At 27.8% G+C, this 21,214-nt stretch overlaps 3 protein-coding genes across 11 annotated transcripts; all 3 read right to left on the minus strand.

Annotated features, from left to right (window-relative positions):
* Nucleotides 1-579: 579 nt before the first annotated feature.
* LOC124953363 (inhibitor of nuclear factor kappa-B kinase subunit alpha-like) lies at nt 580-6,134 on the minus strand. 9 transcript variants are annotated; one of them, XM_047504621.1, is made up of 14 exons: nt 5,667-6,134; nt 5,482-5,594; nt 4,476-4,535; nt 4,148-4,344; nt 3,845-4,003; nt 3,554-3,771; nt 3,373-3,477; nt 3,134-3,272; nt 2,820-3,005; nt 2,549-2,760; nt 2,171-2,452; nt 1,922-2,068; nt 1,583-1,798; nt 580-1,507 (listed from the first exon to the last, which is right to left on the minus strand). In XM_047504621.1, exons 1-14 carry the CDS (start codon nt 5,927-5,929, stop codon nt 1,429-1,431), a joined length of 2,376 nt encoding a protein of 791 aa, XP_047360577.1. In that variant the 5' UTR covers nt 5,930-6,134; the 3' UTR covers nt 580-1,428. The 9 variants fall into 9 exon arrangements, with proteins under 9 accessions (XP_047360577.1, XP_047360576.1, XP_047360580.1 ...); XM_047504620.1 differs by having other exon boundaries at nt 4,148-4,347; nt 5,667-6,133; XM_047504624.1 differs by lacking the exon at nt 5,482-5,594 and having other exon boundaries at nt 5,667-5,805.
* Nucleotides 6,135-12,689: 6,555 nt separating this feature from the next.
* Nucleotides 12,690-14,677, minus strand: LOC124953553 (histone-lysine N-methyltransferase SETMAR-like). Its single transcript, XM_047505081.1, has 3 exons — nt 14,644-14,677; nt 13,465-13,518; nt 12,690-13,138 (listed from the first exon to the last, which is right to left on the minus strand). Exons 1-3 carry the CDS (start codon nt 14,675-14,677, stop codon nt 12,690-12,692), a joined length of 537 nt encoding a protein of 178 aa, XP_047361037.1.
* A 2,476-nt stretch (nt 14,678-17,153) lies between these two features.
* On the minus strand, nt 17,154-19,770 carry LOC124953554 (cytochrome P450 4C1-like). The gene is made up of 11 exons (XM_047505082.1): nt 19,544-19,770; nt 19,388-19,478; nt 18,922-19,104; nt 18,764-18,833; nt 18,561-18,687; nt 18,382-18,451; nt 18,190-18,296; nt 18,036-18,104; nt 17,770-17,944; nt 17,500-17,676; nt 17,154-17,394 (listed from the first exon to the last, which is right to left on the minus strand). Exons 1-11 carry the CDS (start codon nt 19,742-19,744, stop codon nt 17,228-17,230), a joined length of 1,437 nt encoding a protein of 478 aa, XP_047361038.1. The 5' UTR covers nt 19,745-19,770; the 3' UTR covers nt 17,154-17,227.
* Nucleotides 19,771-21,214: the final 1,444 nt, after the last annotated feature.

Consider the following 21,214-nt stretch of genomic DNA (forward strand, 5'->3'; position numbering starts at 1 on the left):
TTTTGTAAACCTTTCTTAGTGTCTTATTGTTCCTTAATTCTTTAAGTATTAAATTGTATTATTTGCTGTCGAAATTTTGTTAATTAAAATCAATTTTTTTTCATAATGTACTTTCTAGGTTAATTACTAGATTTCTTTCACAGATATATTTTATGTTGGTCGAACTTCTCTATATTCTCAATTATAAAAAGTTCATGGTTAAATTTTAAACCAATAGGAATGCTCAAAAATATTTCAATGAAGAATTTATGAAAATGAAAATATTTACATTGTTTTTATGTATAAATGAATTCATATTTAATGTATTTTCTACATATATGTAAGAATTGAGGCAATATCCATTTTAAAGTCTACTGTCGACAATATCTTAATCTGTGTCTAATTTATTCTGGTATCTGCATTTAGTTTAGTCGAGATTTTTGTTGTTTAAGATTAATCTCATTATTTTGTAATTAATATCAGTACTTAATTATAATTTACAATTAATAGTAAGTTCTATACTCAAAATTTCTAAATTTTAATTTCAATATATACAATATTATTTTTAAATTGACGAATATATATAGTAATCAAAATAGATCCAATTAGAATTTTTATTCAATTATTTGTTAGGTAGGCATTGGTGCATTAAACATTTACAGCTTCAATTCAGAAAAAATGCCTTTTCTTTTACGTAGAGGATAACAAGTTCAAAAAAGGTGACACCCGGTTCTTTTAAAAGACGCAATAAGATGAATAATTAAAGAATTATTTTTTCTACGAAAAGATTATACAAAGATTATACTATATAATTTTATATAATTTCTGAACAACCCTACAATCTAAACTTTTTCTACACTCATATTTATTTCTTTATCCCATTTTCATTTATAGTAATTCTAGAAAAAATATTTGAATCAAAAATTATTTCTATAGATTAAATAGAAACTCATTTAATTCACCCTAATTTACAATAATAAATTAACCTTATCTATTTTAATATTTTTTATTTTGTTTTATAGAATCACAATCCCTTCTATCATAATCTTTAAATGAATTCATATTCCTTAGGATCTGTTCCTGGTAAATATTTCATGGTTTAATCGTAGAAAAAAGATCCATACTTACTACACTATAGGAGATTACAAATCATTATGACAAATATATATATTTTTTTTCTATTTCAACAATATGAATTAATATTCTATTCGAATTAGAAAGGATGAATAAATTGAAAGTATATACATTCTTTAGAACTGAGAAAGAAGTGAATATTAAATGAGTAATATAAGAATATATGCTATTATTTTTTTTTTTTTATAATTGTAATAAAAGTTAATTCAATACAACTTTCTGATACAAGTATAATGTAAAATTAAAGTGGAATAATATATTAGTTATTAAAAAAATGTTGATGAATATTTATATTTTGCACGTATTATGTATAACTCAAAATTTATTTTTGATTTTATGGATCAAGCCTATCTCCTGATATATTTTCCCTATTTCTGTCATAAGGTTATCCATCCTATACAATAAATATAATTCATAAAACTGTTGTAGAAAATTAGTATTAATTAAACATAATGTAAAATAAACTCACGTATGTCGTACTATTAAATTTTCATATATTAAGCTATCATGACATTCTATAGATTTATTAGGCTCAGTAATCTCATCAATTTTAGATGAAAGTTCCATATCTGGATCTTCCTTTATTATAGAATGCAAATCTTCTTGATACTTTTTAGTCATGACTATTACAGAATCGAATGAACCTTCTAATTTAAAAAGTTCATTTTCCAGTTTATTTATTTGACTGTAAAAAGATTCTTAATGTACAAAGTGATACAAATCATGATTATATTCAATATAACAAGAAAAATATTTCTGGATTATTGTTTTAATTACAATAATAAATGTTTTTAAACAGACATAATACCTTGCAAATTCAATGATTTTGTTTTCACGAAATTGAACTTCTCGTAATTTTATGAATTCAAAAAGTACTTTAACCATTTTTGTTGGTGTCCCAATACGGTTAAAGGTCTCCTTAAAAGTTTTATATATATCTAAAGCTTTATCATATCTATAGGAGAATTTATTTAAAATATTTCATTAGTAGTAAATATCGATCTCTCTTTCTCTAGAATAATATAGCATTAAAATTGAAATATATAATGTTACTTACATTTCATATAAAACTTCTATTGAAATATTTTGGGCAATGTTTCTTAATACATTATTATCTTCATTTAAACTAGTAAATTGTAACTGTATTTGATTAGCAGCAGTTAGTAATTTGTTTACTTTCTTAGAATTTTCTTCCAAAGCTTCAATTTTCTCTTTTTTTATTTCTTGATTAACATAATGGGTTTGACAAGAAGTTACTTCTGCAGCTAATAAATTTGTACTTTGTAATGTATTTTCCATACATTTTCCAAATTTAATAAGTCTTGCATTTATTAAATCTCTGAAATGTTATACCTTTTTATTATAAGATCATTGCATTGTTTTAATTACTATATGTATTTAACAATTAAGTAAAGAATGAGAAGAAAGAACTTACACTTCTATGGATAAAGCAAAAATATACAAATTGAAAAAATGCAATTCCTGTTTCATCATGAATATGGTTGCACGATAATAATCATTTAATGCTTCAAAACCGAGTTCACTTTTTGATTGTTCTATCATTTTTTGTGTTAGGTAAGGCATACTTAGTACAGGTATATTGTATATTAATATATCCCCAGTTTTCAGGACAAATAACATTGAGTTCTATATTAATGAAATTATTTTTAAATTATAAAAACATTTCATGTTATATTAATACGTACATTAATTTGCGCAAGAACTGGTGTGTCATTAAGAAGGATATTCCCATAATAATCAGTTAATATTTGTTGATTTATTGAAATATTCGTATCTTTCTCTATAAGAAATTGCAAATTTGAAAGTGTAGTGTTGTTATCAATTACATATGTATTAATCTTATATAAATACATACAATACACATACAGAACCTGTAAAATATAGAAACAATAACACATAAAGCATAGAAACAATAATTTCGAAAAATTCTATTCTATTATTTGCATCTGTATAAAAAAGAAAAATTTCATATTTTTAATTATTGCTTACTTAAAAATACCTTCTGTAATAGAGCTGGTTCAAGTAATTTAAAAACTACTAATTCAAATGTTCCATTTACATCTAATTGTTTACCCCGTTTCTTAGGATCCCATTGAAGGACAACTTTAAACCATTCTACCATCGCAGATCTGATATAACTATAAAATAAAATAAAATAAATCATAATAAAAGTTATATTTAATAAATTCTTCTATAATTGTGTATGGAATAAACCAAATTTTTTTTTATAAAATTTACCTAGACAGATCTATTGGATCTTCTATATCTTGTCTAAATATTACTTTTCCTTCGCATTCATATGCACATATATCATCATTAGATTTATTTTTAATAATTTGCATCCTGTGTAAGTTAATAATAGAATGTTTATAAACATGATTTTTATAAAGAATATTTATTCTGTAAATATACTACTTACCATTCAATTGTATGTGGCATAAGTGGTAAAAATGGTCTCTTTCCGGTTATTATTTCATAGAAAAGTATTCCTAAGCTCCAATAATCAACAGAACAACTGTATTTTTCATTACAAAGAAGTTCTGGAGCTACATAATTCAACGTGCCTACTATAGATGCAGATGTACTTGTCTCTCCAATTTCTTTAGCATATCCCAAGTCTATTAATTTATATAAAACCTATAAAATATTTTAAATATTGTATAAAAGTTTTACAAACTTTTTTCTACAAGATTAGATAATATATTCTTACTGTGCCTTTTACAGGTTGCAAAACTACATTTTCTGGTTTTAAGTCACGATGAGTAATATTATGCAAGTGTAAATACTTTACAGCCAATAAAATATTACTTATTATTTTTAAGGTATCTGTTTCTTTAATACCACAGCAATTCTCTGGTTTGTTCAAGACCTGATAGATATTACAAAAAAAAAACAATTTTAACCTATAATAGTGATAGTATGATTCAATTAATATTAAAAAGCAAAAAATCAAACAATAATAATTAAAATTAAAGTATGGTGTAGACACATATAAAAATAATAAAAAATGTACTTTTCTAAGATCACCCATTGTACAATATTCCATACATAATACAGGCATGCTTTTATCTTTATCCAGAAGTTTAAATGGAATATGTATTGCTTTTACGATATTAGGATGTGTTAAGCGCTTCATTATTTCGACTTCTCTAGTCCATCGCTCTTTTTGTATTGCTGTTAATTGTGCATCATTCCATTTACATTGTTTTACTGCTAAAAAAGTAATTACTAAATTAATATTATAATTTTTTTGACGAATTATAAATTTAAGAATACATAGAATAAGTTTAATGCACTTGCTACATATAATCGTATTTTTACTATTTACATATTTAATTTACCCAGTTTTTGTCCGGTTGGTTTATGAATCCATAATTTTACAATTCCGAAACCGCCAGTCCCTAAGATGCGTTCACAATTCCAATTTAATGATGTGACATTTGTCATTTTTTTATTGACTTTCGTAATAAGCAATATATAAGATGAAATAAGCAAATATAACAAGTATTTTTGCAGTCTTTTAGTATCTGTATATAGAATGCACTTTAAAAGATTTTATTTATTTTTAATAAAAGAAATTCTGCATTATCAAATTTTTTTGCATTTTTTTTCGATTTAATTAGGATTTATTTAGTCTTAAATAGTAAAGTGGCACTGATAAGTAGCATACGCACACATATTTAACGAAACTGTATCATATTATCTCAATAGCGTAACATACACTATAAAGAAAATCGCCACCTATAGCTCGTACAACGAAATAGAAATCTAAATGAAACAATCACGTACTAAGAATGTGATTAGTGTTAGGACACCAGCTATTTGCTATCAGCTTGGATGCTGAATGATAGTTAATTGTTAAATACAGGAGTAAATTCTCATAAGTTTTCCGTCAGAAAAATATTATAATATTATAATATAATATCTGAAGATTATAAGTACGCTCCTGATCCGATCACATTTATCATGTGCATTTGTTTACATTTGATATCTCCTTGAACGAACTACAATATGGTTAACTACTGCTGAGATCGTTTTGATGCATCAAGTCTTGTCAAGGTTAAAGAAAACAGAAAATTACACGATTTATTTTTTAACATATAACGCAAATCAAAAATAAATAAAATCAAATATATTAAATTGTTTAATATATTATGGGTTTTTTTTTTTTTTTTTTTTTTTTTTTTTTTTTTTTTTTTTTTTTTTTTTTTAAATAGAGGAATATACAATCAATTCTCGCAGAGAATTATAAGTATTTTTGCTGACGTGATATGTTGACATGAGTTGTAAGTTCAAGACGACATTACAATGATTAATTAACCTAATTAAAAAAAAAAAGAAATTTACTAAATTTTCTTCCTAGATCAGAAGTGTAGAACTTTTTTACTAGTTCTGAGGTTACTAGCAATTTATTTGCTAGAGGATTCGGATGTTTAGCTAGACGAATATTGTAGCGTTCACTGAAATTAACAATTTCTTCCTTGACTGTAAGAATTCTTAAATCAATATGTATCTCTTCGTTTGTTACATACCAAGGGGCATTGCAAATGTTCCGCAGGGTTTTTGATTGAAATCTTTGTAGAATTTCTATGTTAGAGTTACTAGCGGTTCCCCATAGTTGAATTCCATAGATCCAAATGGATTTTAGAATGGCTTTGTATATTATGAGCTTGCTCTCCAGACTTAACTTTGATGATCTCCCAATGAGCCAATATAGCTTTCTTATTCTTTCCTTCAGATAGGTTGTTTTGGATTTAATATGATGTTTCCACGTCAGTCTTTTATCAGCTACCATACCCAAGTATTTAACAGAATCCCTGGTTGGAATTACTGTCCCATTGATTGTCACAGGAGGGTAAATGCCCTTTCTCAGCGTGAACACGTTACATGTGCCGATTTATTTTTGTTGATGTTGATTCACCACTTTTAGCACCATCTTTCAAGCTTGTGTAGATGACATTGCAGTATTTCAGTCGCATTTTGAGGATCGCTGTTCGAAGCATATATGTATACATATTAATTAATATGTATACATATATAGGTGTATCAGTAACTTTATTACAAAGCGATATCTCTGTTACTTTGAATGATACAAAAAAATTCCGAAGGAATGAATTGTTATATTAATAGTTAGTATTGTTATATTAGTAGTTAGTTCAAAGGAGTATATATTATGATGTGAATCAATTCTTTTTAAGATTATTCTTTTCGAGATTTCAAGATCATCCAGGAAATTAAAAAATATGCGACGTATTATCATTGAGACACAATAGTTAAAATCAAGATGAGTTTAACAATCTATAATACCATTACTTTCACGTGACTTTCAATTTATACCAAATTACTTCTTTGAATCAAACAATTCGCTCCTTCGGCATTTCCTAGTATCATTAATAAAATTAACGGAAATGTCGCTTTATAACAGAGTTATTGAGATACCTTTTATACATAATATATATGATATGTGTACTTAATATATGTATTAATTACAAATATGTGTGAAACCTTAGATAGAGTTATTTGTTGGAGTCATTATTTATAAATGAGAATTTAGATAAAAATGTGTTAGTGGAGTAAATTTTGTGTGAGGCTTAATAATTACATACTTGAAAAGATGTTAAATAAAGAGGTTTGAGAAAAGAATAATAAGTAAGAATTAGGAATAGTATACAGAATGTAGACGTTTAGATAATAGGTAAAATAAAGAAAATGGTAGTATACAAGTTTAAAGATACTTTTAATTCCAAATGATCAAGGTAAGGTTAGAAATAGATTTAACTGACAGAATTAATAAAGCACGATAAACAAAACAGTTTTTATGTAAATATAAGAACAATTATAAATTTGAGGAAAGCAGGATGAAAAACAGATAAGAAAGAGTTAGATGGACTTACAAATAAGCCATTTAGAAATTAAATTAACAAACTCTATCAAATAAAAGTGAGAGAAAATCATTAAAGTTATACAATGATTTTAAAAATTTTGTGTAAATTATATGAACAAACAAAAAATTTTTAATATATAATTAAACATATATAATTTTTATATTATAATGTATAAAATATATAAAAATATATATATCAAATTAATTTCTAAAACAAGCTATTTATTATTCGGTAGAAATCAAAACGTTTACCATATTAAGATAATATTATATAATGAATAGGTATTATCAAACTATTTTATTTATACTTAATTGAATACTTATACGTGTGCTTTGGTATTCAAATTGGAAAAATTATCAAAAGTGGATTTAATCAGTTTAATCCATTGATATACTAATTTTTTACTCTAATATTATGTTTCTATGTATACTATTTTTTCTCAATTAATATATTACTTTTTACTTATAATTTGATATATACAAAATTAATATTTTGAAGTAAAGATGGATAAAGAAGAAAAATATATAGGAATGAAAAGAATATTGATAATTAACTACTTTGTAACAAATTGGAAAGGATTTCTAAAGACAGAAGAATTACAAATATAAGAAAAGAGGATTTGTTATATTTATAGAAGTTACAAGAATATGTAAAAAGTAAAAAATATGGGAAAATGACAAAAGAGGTATATTTAAAAGAAAGACAATTCCTTTAATAAATTTACATAGGAAAGGAGAAGAAAAGAAAGAAAAAAATAGAAAAAGAAATAAGAAACAAAAAATTAGTAATATAAATATGAAAATATATTAATATTGATGATTTTTGATACTGAGAAAGTAGATTTTTTTATTAGATAAAGAATAGATATAGTAAGGAGAAGATTGGAGATGCAGAAGAAAAAAAATAAAAGTAAAAGAAATACGAAAAGGTGATAAAAGAGTGTATAAATCTTCAGAGAAATAGGGAAATAAAAGTAAATTTTTGGGATGAAAATGGTAGAATAGAAGATGTTAAAAATTGCTATAAAAAAGAGGAAAAGAATAAGAAACAGGTGGTGATGCAAATAAGAAAATAGGTGAGAGGTTAGGAAATAGAAAAGTCACTGCTTAATGTGAAGAAAAGTAATGTGAAAAAGATGGAGAAAATCAAGAAGTTAATATTAAATTTACCAATCGGTTAAAATGATTGATTTTAATTGTTATTATAAAAATTGCTACTTTAAATTTCATTGTATCTTTTTTTTCAAAGTATTATGACTTTCTATTTTATACGTGTAATCAATTTTATAAATTTTTTTTGTTTTTTTTTTTTTTTTCCAAAGATACATATTACAGAAATACAGGCGATAAGAGAAGAAATAAGAAGAAAAGACAAAAGGGGGTTTGTAAGAGGAAAATTGGTAGCATAAGAATGAGATATTAACATATCGAGTGTCAGATTGGTTACTTATGACCAGAGATTGTTTCTTCAATGGAGCCATAGTGGTCATCAGTGATTGAAATACTTCATATGTTTTTTATTATTTTGTCATTATTTGTCTAGAATAATGAAAATTCTCATGTGACCCTGAGAGCATCAGGTAAAATCATATAATGTACAAATAAGAAAAAAATCACTCAAATTCTCAATATCATTATATACCCAAAGCATATTGTAAATTAGAATAATTTCCAGAAGTTCTATACAATCATATATTTTCATATAGTTACGTGCAGTAGTAGCAGTAAGATATACATCTAGTTAGAGTTGCAAAAAGCCACGATATCTAATATATGTACAATATTATACAATTACACTAGAAAATATTATAAAGATTAACTGATGCTTGATCAAGGTTCGAAAAATCATCTAAATTGGAAAAAGATCAATTTAAACTAAAATAATAATGATACTAATTTTTTTTTAAAAAGGAGAAAATGTGTTATGCATTATTAAAGAGCTTATTTGCTCTCTGATGTGTAGGATCTACTAAAAGGCCACTTCTACTTCAGACATAGAATCCATTCTAGAATCATATATGTTTCTTCGAATTGATATCTCGTGCTACCTCGCGTAAGGCTCCTGTTCTTATTCGCCGTTGCTTATTAATTATTTTGTGCCATTTAGTTCTTATCTTGTTTTTTTGTTGTTGTAGCACTGCCTCAACATATGTAGCCATTCTTTTCCCAGTTGTTCTTGCCTGAAAGTATCACTTCCATGAAGTTCTGAGATGACAGCTGGTCTATTATTCTTGATTCTAGTGCGCGTCTCATCGATGATGACCACTTGTCGCTAAGGATCATCCAGAAGCGAATCACAAAACAAAAATTTTCGATCAGTTCGAACTTCAGTTCTTCGTGGCGAATTTATAAGAGTGGGATAGATTTCTCTCATAGCTTATATGTTGATAGATCGTAGTGGAATTTCGTCGAATCCATCTTGATATTTGCCATTGCGATTTGTGATTCGAATTGCTGAAACATAATTCGGATTCATCAGCAAAGAATAACGGTACTCGACACCTATGAGCATTACTTCGTTGCCATTGTTTTCTGGCTACTGTACTTCGACCATCTCGTTTTATTTTCATAAAGAAAAAATAATTCGTATGTTTTATTTCAATTAAAAATAAATATTTCGACAATGAAGACATTACTCACTGATTTTCATCTATTAAAAGATATACTAACTAGAAACTGCGAAATTACAATTAAGGACGTGCAATGCAAGTAGTTGTATCGCTGTCATCAGATCAACTGACTGACTCATTATTCTTCAAGAGTTTCGTTATTATCATAATAAGTTGGAGACGTACAGATTATGAAAATCTAGGACTGTAAAGATAATCAAGAGCTGGCATGTAAAATTGATTGAAAACTCAAATTTTGTTGATTTATCGCTCATTTCTCAGGGCAATGCTGAAAACTACTCGTAACGTATTAATTTACCTTTTATATAATTTACCTACGCAGGGAAATGAGAGAGACATTTCACCAGAGCAGTTAGATGATGTGTCAATTAAAAATGATAATTCTAAATGGAACACCAGAAAACAGTGCCGAGATAGAGCAAGAATTATGCAAACTGAACAGCGAAAGAGGCTGTGAAAAGAAAATTCTATTTAAGATAATGCATGTGAATAAAGATTATAATAAGAGAAGAAACAAATATATAGTTGATTGACTACAGGTTGTGATCTCTGTCCACCGACTAGATTATTTAGTTATTTATAAAATAATTAAATAATTTAGAAGCTTTAGTCTATTGTATGTTACTTGTTGAATTGAAATCGTAGGGTATGTTGGCAGATTGAGTTCATACTTTCTTATTTGTTCAAATTGTCTCTGCCCGATCACATGTTTGACATATATGTCTTGTTATCAGTGTAGAAACTTCATGTGCATCATATGGACATCATTATGCATATGTATAGGGAGCAGTTATGAGCAGTCATTCATATTCATCGAAGATGATACTAATGATAAAACCTTTACGTGACCACACATTTTTCAGTCTCTCTGAATGTAGATCTTTTTTAGATGGTCGTGTAGGTCACGCAATGAACCTAATTAGATAGGACGTTGATACTCATTTGTTTCATCACTATCAGAATATCGCGTTCAATTTTCAAACGTATGGGCGTAACCGAAAATCGAAGAATCCAATAGATTTTTGTCCTTCTTATCGTTTGTATTTGGTGTTAACGAAAACATACATAATGATAATTATCTTAAATCAGTTCGTATTAATTACTATTTCAGATTATCAGATTAAAAAATTTCCATACAGGAGATATATATACGCGTATGAAAGAAAATTCAAGTATAAAGTATCCATATCTTATTAATAATATCTAAATTTATTATTAATATCTAAATTTAATAATATTTATTATTAATCTATCTAAATTTAATAATTTATCTTCATTTAATTTTTATTAATAATTTAATAATTAATTGTAATTAACAATTAACATTACCTATTAATAATAATTAATCTGACAATTTTGTGAAGGTAATATTGTTAGAAATTTCGGCTGTAGTTCCTGCATAAGTATTGGCGTCCGATTATGACGAAATTTGGGGGATTGCATGTAATGAGATAGTAGATATGACATATAAAAATCTTATGAAAATCATACTTTCGAAAAGTACAGTCCTTATATATGCAATAGATATACACTTAGTTATCCGCTATCAGTACTCTAACATAAATACAATGTGAGATTGAGGAAGGTATATATTTGAGGGAAAAACATATGTATTTAAATATGTGTATATATTAGACTGTAATTCGCAATCACATTTCTTATGGTCCAAGTTTTTGTCACTTGCTTAAATTAATAAGTAAATATTATTATTAAATAATATTAACGACAAAAAATTATATCGTTACTTAATTATTAATGATAATAAAACATAATTTTTATATATAGAGATATTTTATATACTTTTCCTTACTTTCCGAAGGATCACTAGACCTGGAGGAAAAACGCGTAATATTTTCTTAATCACTCTTTTCAACAGTTTTATACTTTTAATCTCATCAAATGTTATTGGAACATATTTCGGATCGTCCGAGCCGTAGATTTGGTTCAGTTCCTTGTATACTTTGTTCTTTCTGATCGAAGATGGAAAAAGGATGATAAGAAGTTTATATAAAAATTATTTCCTTTATATAAATAGTCACAAATAATTAAGAAAGTGTAATATGTATGTACATTATTGTATATCAAAATTTTATTGCATCTAAATAATAAATACGACTTACAGCTATAGCTATCGTATTAATGTCATCACAAATATCTTGCTTCGAATATTTTTCTCCTTTGTGCGTTGATTCGAATAAAAAGTTGAGAAATGTCTTCGGTTTTTGTTTTTGGACAATAAATAAGGATCCTTTATTAGTACAAAAAAAAGATGAGAATTAAAATTCTATTGTATGTATTGTAGATATTTTAACCTGAACTTTCCTCTGTCAATTTCTTCCTCATAGCAGTGTAATAAAAAATTATATACGTGACCATAATTTAAGGATCTTTCTGGGCAACTATATTCATCCCATTGAATAAGAAAAGAAAAAATATTATAAATAAATACAGAACATTACGAATATAAAAGATATATCATTATTACCGTTCTATAGATCTAGCTAATTTGAAATTCGGATTTGTCATTTAATTTAATGGGTGGTTCGGCAAGTAATTTCGTTTTTTTTTTTTTGTGAAAATGAAAGACAATTTTCGTATAAGGAACAAATATTTTATTAAATTATATATTGGCCATTCAAGTCCAATACCTTTTGCCATCTTTCTGGTAGTAGCATGATTCCACGTTCATAAAATTTTTGGTTTTTGTTGGCAAAAAACTGATCGAGGTGGTTTATGACCTTCTCATTTGAAGTGAAGGTTTTACCGTCTAAAAAATTTTGCAGTAACCGGAATAAATAATAATCCAAAGGTGCCAGATCTGGAGAATATGGTAGGTGTGGCATTGTATCCCATTCAAGCTGTAAAGGCTTTTGGTGAGAGACTAAACTTATATGAGGTCTCGCATTATCTTGGTGCAACACTACATCTTTTCTGATGATTAATTCTGGCCTTTTCTGTTGATTAATTCTGGCCTTTTCTGTTGAAATGCATCATTCAGTTTGTCCAGCTGGTGACAGTAGACTACCGAATTAATTGTTGTGTTATCCGGTAAAATCGTAAAATAAAACGATTCCTTTAAAATCCCACCAAACAGACAGCATCAGCTTTTTTTTATGGATATTGGCTTTGGAAATGCTTTGAGCCGGTTCATCTTTTTTGCTCCATGATCTCTTGCGTTTGACATTGTTATATACAACCCATTTTTCGTCCTCAGTAATGATGCGCTTCAAAAATGGATCAATTTCGTGATGTTTGAGAAGCGAATCACAGACATCAACGTGATGACACAAATTTCTCTCCGTGAGAATTTGGGAAACCCATATATCGAGCTTCGAGGTTAAACGCAGGCCTTTCAAGTGGTCATAAACATTTGAATTTGATAAATTTAATCTCTCACGGATCTCACGTGTTGTTATTCGTTGATTTACATCAACTAATGCCTTTATCGTGTCTTTATCATCTTCAACCGGGCTTCCAGAGCGTGGTGCATCTTCGACATCAAAATTGACGGATCGAAATTTTGCAAATCAGTTCTGGCACTGGCTTACTGTCAACACATCTTCTCCATACACATCGGTTAATTTCTTTCTGGCTTGAACAGCATTTTTATCTTTTCTATAGTAAAAAAGTAAAATATGCCGAAAATGCTGCTCTCGATATTTAAAACCAAAAACTACTGCGTAAAATCAATTGGACTATTTCATTCACAAGCTTAACTATATCAGCTCTTTAATCATATAATGATTATGCGGCTTAAGTGTGAAGTTGGGTGCAAAAAATACATTTAAATCTTCTGTCGGGAAAAAACGAAATTACTTTCCGGACAACCCAATATATGGGCATCTTTGTTGTCATCTTTCGATAGAAAGTCTAATAAAATTATAATAAATTCATACAAATGTAAATAAATTTTATATACATTATTTTTCATATACATTATTTAATGCTTCTTAGTCCCAGATTAAGTTCATTAATTTATGAATTTTTTCTGTTAATCTATTAATCAAGTCAACTCCTAATCAAGTCAGTATCCAATGTTTTCTAATTCTTCAGTCTTTTGATCGCCCTATTTACTTTTCGCAAATCGTCGGTTTGTTAAATATAGGTTCAATCGTCTGAATCTCAAGACTCTCGTCCGGTCGCGACATCACGGTCACTTTCAAATTCGACAATCAATAATCCATAAAATTAATTTTTTTTCTTTTTAAATGTCTTTAGTACTTTCCTCGAGTCCGTAATTATCCTATCGTTGTCACGTTTCAACATTTCCGTACTAGCTTGGAATCCTTATTTAAAATTATTTATCAATAAGTACATACCACGGGTGTTATATCTTTGACAATTTTCATCTATATTTTATCCTTTTTATACATACTGTCATTATTTTTTGTACCAATATTTTTATTAATATTATTATTTTTAATATTGTTAAATTTTTTCTATAGATTTCAATTAATTCGATTTATTATGGAATTCACTGGAATATTAACCATTATTACAACAATACTAATTGGAAGATTCCATAGAATAGTTATATACTTTTTATTAAATTACACATACATAATACGACTAGGGGGCTTGAAAAGATAAGTCAAAGGAACGAAAAAAATTTTTAATGGATACCCCTATTTTATTATATACTTATTTACTTGATACATGATATTTTATAGTACTATAAGAAAATATTTTTTCACTAATCATTTTTCCTTTAATAAGATTTGTCTTTTACAGTAACATCAGCATTAATATTAAAAACGGTGTTCGAACATAAAAGTTGCACGGTCGATTTTTCTACATGGCGGCCCATCAACTTTGATTTGGGCAAGAGAGTAGCGAATTAGTATCATTTTCGAAATATCTTCTACTCAGCTACAATAATATGAGATATTAAATGTAGAATTTCGTCTATGACATTGACCGGTCTTTTCGAACACGTTTTTAATATACCGATATTTTCTTAGATAAATTTTTTGACTCTTTTGGAATTTTATTCACTTTCTGTGTAAGAGACATTTATCTTTGTCGTCATCGCCTTTATCTAGCACTTATCTTTTGTATATTTCATTTTGCATACATGTCTCTCTCTCTGTCATTTTTTCTCTCTAACTTCCTTGTTCTTCCCTCATATATCGCTATACTTTTTCTCACTCTCATCTACGTGTGCATGCATATGTATATCAATCAATAGACATTTTTATGATTCGTCTGAATCGATTTTGATAATAAAATTTACGGCTACCTTTGATTCTATGAACGTGATGCCAAATCTACATTAAATAATATATGACTGTTAGCGAATATCCAAAGTGAAGTAGTATTCAATTTTTGGTTACTTTATAGTAAAGAAAACAATTACGAAGCAAATATATGGATGCGAGTTTTCCATTATCAATGTGTTAGAGTACTCAATTGAGTATCAAAGGTGTATATTTACGCGTTCTTGCTTCGACTCTACTGGTATAAAAATATATAGACTGGAAATAAAATTGCTAAAACATAAACTATATTTTACAGTAGTGTCAAAGTGACGCTAAACATTCCTTCGATTTGCATGATTTTTATATATTTCAATCCGGAATTGGTTTTAATTAATGACACACTTATTGAAATTTTTCATTAAATTTTCTAATTGAGTTACTTATTAGAACAAGCGTAATTAATAATCACGAATACCCAATGAAAACAATCTAGATAATGACCGATGCGTTGGGCTTGTACCAAATGAATAATGTAAAACGTATTTTCAGTGTAATGGCCAGTTTGTACGAATATTTTTATTTCGTATATATTTATAAATAGAATGACGGAGATTAGAAATAAGAGGAAGAAAAAGCAATGATACCAAGATAATTAAACATACAATCACCGACGATTGCCACAGAACATACCGTAGATTTTGGTTATTGAGTCGTAGCTTTCACACGTGAAAATTTAAACAGTATCTAATAACGAATGCTTAGCGTTCTTCTCTTTCTTTCTTGCTATGATCGAAACCTTGAAATAGAACATGTGGAGATACTTTAGAAAACATAGAAATCCTGTTGACCAATTTATCTGATTTTAATGATGGTATAAATACGTTATACATTATAATGATATAGGTAAAATGCAACATAAAACGATAATCATTTCTTATAATTCTCTAAACTAGACGGGTCGGTAAACTCTGAATGAAACAATCGCGAAACTAAGTTTCTGATAGATTGCTTACAGCAGCTATTTGCGATAGTTAATTGTTGAAAAAGATGATTGAATATATAAGTTATTGTTAAGACTTCCTTCGAATTCCGCCCGGAGAGCATTTGGCAATCTGAAATTCCTGAATTCAATCATGACCCGATCATGCCATTGCATGTGTGTATTTGTTTGTTTCATTCGATTCGTTTCGATAATTGGACTATTTGTAATTATATTTTTCTATACTAAAAGTATTTTGTATAGCAGCATGAAAAATGTGAATAGGTCCACTAAAAAGAGATACAGTGGTCACCTAGTCTATTCCTGTCTAATGGAAGAATTTATATATTCGACCTAAGTGTTCCGATTTAAGAGAGAGGGGGAGAGAGAGAGAGAGAGAGAGAGAGAGAGAGAGAGAGAGAGAGGGAGAGAGGAAGAATACAAACATTCCATAATTTCATTGTTTCAAGACAAGATTCCACGAGTAAGAGGAATTATGCTCATAGCCAGAACCCCTGAGAAGGAAAACAACTAGATATCAATCGTTGATACATAATTTTGATATATTGGTCATGTGTACATCTTTATTTTTTCTGTCATTCCTATTTCATCTCTCTCTCTCTCTCTCTCTCTCTCTCTCCCTCTATCACTACCGCCATCTCACTCAATCGCTCCATCATCATCTAAGTATTTCTCTTTTTCTCGCTCTATTTCACTTTTCTTTCTAAGCAATTAGATTTGGATAATGTTGTGCACATTCTTACAGGAATATTTCATTAATTCATCAGGTTTCTTCTTAACGATTTCTCTAATTAGCGGTTATAAAGTAATGAATGTAAACAAAAAGAAATCTTTTTTACAGGCGGATTCTATTGTATCGTTGACAATAAATATGAAATAATCTTATGGACCGTATATTTTTTAACGAAATGTCTTCTCGGAGATATTATAATATAAATTTATATTTATATCATTACATTTCACTTATTCCAATCATCCAAATCTCGATTAAGAGAATGTTAATAATTTGTCTGCACAATTTAGGACATATAGTAAAATGTCTTTCGTTGAGAAAGAGTTAATTGGTATCAAAAATCGTTATCAATTGATAACAAGAACTTATAAGAATGCATTTTAGAATTTTTACTAATCCTTATAAAAACTATTTTATAAAAATTTTGAAATAAGCAGTAAGAATGATATTAAATGTCTTTTTCAATTGTTTATTTATTATGTAAAATTGTATGAAATAATGAGATCTGTTTGTAGAATTTGTACAAGAATTAATTTATACAGTTAACAATTTACTTATGCAGCATAATATCTACTATCGCGCACGGAATTCGTCATGTATGTATGTTACTTATACACGCATTACATTTATAAATATTACCCATTTTAATTAATTTCTTCTTTCAAATTTTAATCTTATAGGTTTCGCTGGCTTTATCGTAACATCCATTTTTATCGAAATTTCTTCAATTGCTTTTGGCTGATCTATTTTAATAATAAATTTTCTTATCAAGGTAGTAATTATTACCTTCATTTCTAGCATGGCGAATATTTGACCTAAAAAAAATGAAATCTATGTTTATATGCATTTTATGTAACTTTACGGAATGTAATTTCTATTGTTTATAAGTCGTACGCTTATATTTAATTACATAGAATTACCTATGCAATTTCTTTTTCCGTAGCTAAATGGAAAAAAACATGCCGAACTATTCCTACCCGGTAGAAACCTATCCGGATCGAATACTAATGGCTGGGGCCAATATTTTTCATTTCGATGTGTTTTATAGATTAAGAACCCCACAGTACTTCCTTTCGGAATAGTCAAATTTTTTGTCACTTGATATAAATAACAAATAAATATTACTATTAAATAATCAGTATTATTAAAGATAAAAAGATATAATATTTATTATTTTATATGTAAGGTACCCTCTATATCTTGCGTAACTTTCCGAGCAACGATTGGTCCTGGCGGAAATAGACGTAATGTTTCTTTGATCACTCGTTCCAAAAGTTTCATTCTTGCAATATCGTCGTACGTTATAGGAACATATTTCGGATCGCTCGATCCGTAAATTTGGTATAGTTCGTCGTATACTTCATTCTTTTTGAAAAAGATGATGAAATGATAATGTAAAAATAATGTGCGTTTTTTAAATAATGGAAATAATTGAGTATGTGTAATATGTACGTACTTGAATATGCGGAAATGTAGCAAGCATTAGAAGGACAAAGCTAATAGTGACAGCTGAAGTATCACTTCCCTGAAAAGAAATAATCACTTTTCTCCAATTTTATTCAACCAACAAAACTTGTAATAAATGCAACTAAGTAATAAATATGAAATACCGCAATAACCATCGTATTGATTTCGTCTCTAATATCTTGCTCTGAATATTTTCTTCCTTCATGCGATGACTCGAATAAATAGTCTAGAAGGATCCTGGGGTTTTGTTCTTAAAAAATAAATAATGATCTTTTATTAGTTTAAAAAATAAACGAAAAGTAAAATTGCATTGCGTGTTTAATAATTACTTTTACCTGAATTTTCCTCTTTCAGTTCCCGTTTAATGATGCTTCTTAACATGGATTCCTTTTTTTCTTTGATGATCTTTCCAAACAAAAAATAATTTATATTTATAAATAAAATTTAATACTTAAATTTTTAGATTGTTAAAAAAACATAAGATGGATTAACAAAATGTATGTCTTAAATATACATTGCTTGCAATGTCATTCAGGTAGGATGCACATGTCTGAAATTTCTTCCCCATAGCAGTATTACGAAAAATTATATTCGGTTGTAACCATATTTTAAATATTCTTTGCACAGTAATATCCATCAAACTGAGGAAGAAAACAAAATACGAATTATAAATGAAAAATAAAATATTTGATATAGTATAAAATTTAGTAGTATTACCAATGAATAGTTTCGTCTAGTTTGCAATTCTCATCGGTCAGCGAATTTACTTGAGTATCAAACAGACTATCTTTGAATAAGGAATGTAACACATATATTATAAATTCATAGAAATGAATATAAATATTATAAACTTTTATAAAATTTCGAAATGTTACCATATATTATGTCTAATGCACAGCGAAAGACGTAATGGCAAACGTCTATTTCCTCTCCAACTAAAGTTTCCAATTTTTCCATTAAAACGACAGAATGATTAACGAGTACATCCACATAAAAGTTTAGATATTTTTTATGAAAGACTTCATTTAATATTTTTCGATGAGGATTCCAGATTTTTGCTGCAAATCGTAAGGAAAGTAATACTTAATTTACATTTTATATTTATTTTTCTCCTTAGAAAGAGAACGAGAGAAAGAAGGAGAGAAGATTCTGTACGTTTACTTATAATACATTTCTATACACCTATTCAGAATAAAAAATATTTTTTCCTTTAATTTTGCATAATTTAATATTCGAATGGGTATATATATATATATGTATATATATATGTGTGTGTCTATATATAGATTGTAATATGAATAATAAGATATTATTAAACAATGTGTAATATGTATACTTCACCTGGAGAACAAATCAATCCATTGCCGGCAAACGATTTCATGTATTTATACTCCTCGCTCTTCTCAGTAATATTAGGATTATTTAATACCTTCTGTAAAAGAAAATAAAAAATATAAATTTATGACGGATGATTAAAATAAAACTAATAGGTCTTACCTTGATATATTCTGGATTGTTTATAATTACAAGTAATTTAGTGCCTATCCATATACGCCACAATGAGTCATAATTCCAACCAATATTTAGAAAAAGTTGTGTTATACCTAAAAAAAAAAAGATTATAAATGAAAACTGGGTAAAGTGTTTAAATATAAAACATATCCATACCTTCGTTATCGCCAAGAAATAGATGAACATTTCCGATTATAGGGTATGCTTTTGGACCCGGGATCCCCTGGATCGTATTATACAGGTGTAATTTATTCAAAATGTATTGTAATATTTTATAGAATAAGTCAACTGTTAATAATTTAACTATTGTAATAATAGATAAAATTACAGTGAATTTCATGATTATTTGCAGCTTTTGAAAGATACAGAAATAACTTAATAAAAATAGAAGTAATATAACGAGTATAGTTATAATTTTTGTGATATACAAATACTTCGTTTGAACCGTACAATTCTTACTATTCTCGTGTCTTAGGAGAAAGTGAGGACGGAGAAGGCAAACGAGGAATATTTAAACGATACGAATGTTGCTCACGTGATCAGAGCTTACAGAATAAAATTCTTATTCGATTAGAAGAGAAGAATTCTTATTCGATAGGAGGTTCGGAGAAAAAATTAATTATGTCCCTTCTCTTATTTAAAAAAAAAAAATGCTATAACTGAACATTTCCTAATTCTATGTAGAATTAGGAAAAAATCCTCTGTACAAATCGATCGTCATCAATAGCCACGACAGGTGAAGAGCAAAGTACTTTTAAAAAATTATTTTTTAATTACGCGTCCAATGTTGTACAGTTCAAAGGTGAACAGCTCTCAATTTATCTATTTTTCCACACAAATTTTCATCGTTCGATATTCGATGTACGATATTCTGAAAGTAATGTTCTCTCTCGCACTCATGTTTTATATGTTACGTAATATTCAGTGTTTTATATGTTATGTGATATTTTTCTCTCTATCACCGCTCATTATTGGTTTCTGTCGTATACACGTACATTTTTTTGGAGTACGAGCCAACAAACTTCGTTTAGGCCAAGAGCATTTGGAAATTGCACGTGTACTAATACCGATTCTGACGCTATCATAGTTTGCACATTTATTCCTTATATTTATTTTTATATATTATTCAAATTATATGCCATGAGTTATAGAAACCGGATTTACCATTGATCTTATATTCTAATTCACGCTTCTGGCAGAAATCGAAACAAATCTTAAAGAATAACTATGAGTCGATAATTTAACCTTACACTACTACATTTCATGGTATTAAATTCCGTCTATAAAAAAAATTTAATCTTATTTACATACCTTACTTTATAACCGCTTATTAGAGAAATCGTTTCAAGAAAGCTGTTGAATTAATGAAGCTATTTTGCAAAAGTGTGTGTAAGTTCATTAACATGTCTAATGACTCGATCGGAGAATGATAAAGAACAAAAGAAAGCGGGAGAAAAAGAATGCTGGTGAGAATAATGAAGTGATACACAGAGAAAGAGAGAGTGATCGAAAGAGAGAAAGGGTAACATGAAGTAAGAGTAATAAGAAGAAAAGGGATGTAAGTATGATCAGCATATCACAATTTTTACAATTATGTATCAATGATTAATATCTTGTTGTTTTCCGTCTCAAAGACTCTGAATATGAATGTAGTGT

The sequence above is a fragment of the Vespa velutina genome, chromosome 12, assembly GCF_912470025.1.
Source record: "Vespa velutina chromosome 12, iVesVel2.1, whole genome shotgun sequence".
Lineage (NCBI taxonomy): Eukaryota > Metazoa > Arthropoda > Insecta > Hymenoptera > Vespidae > Vespa > Vespa velutina.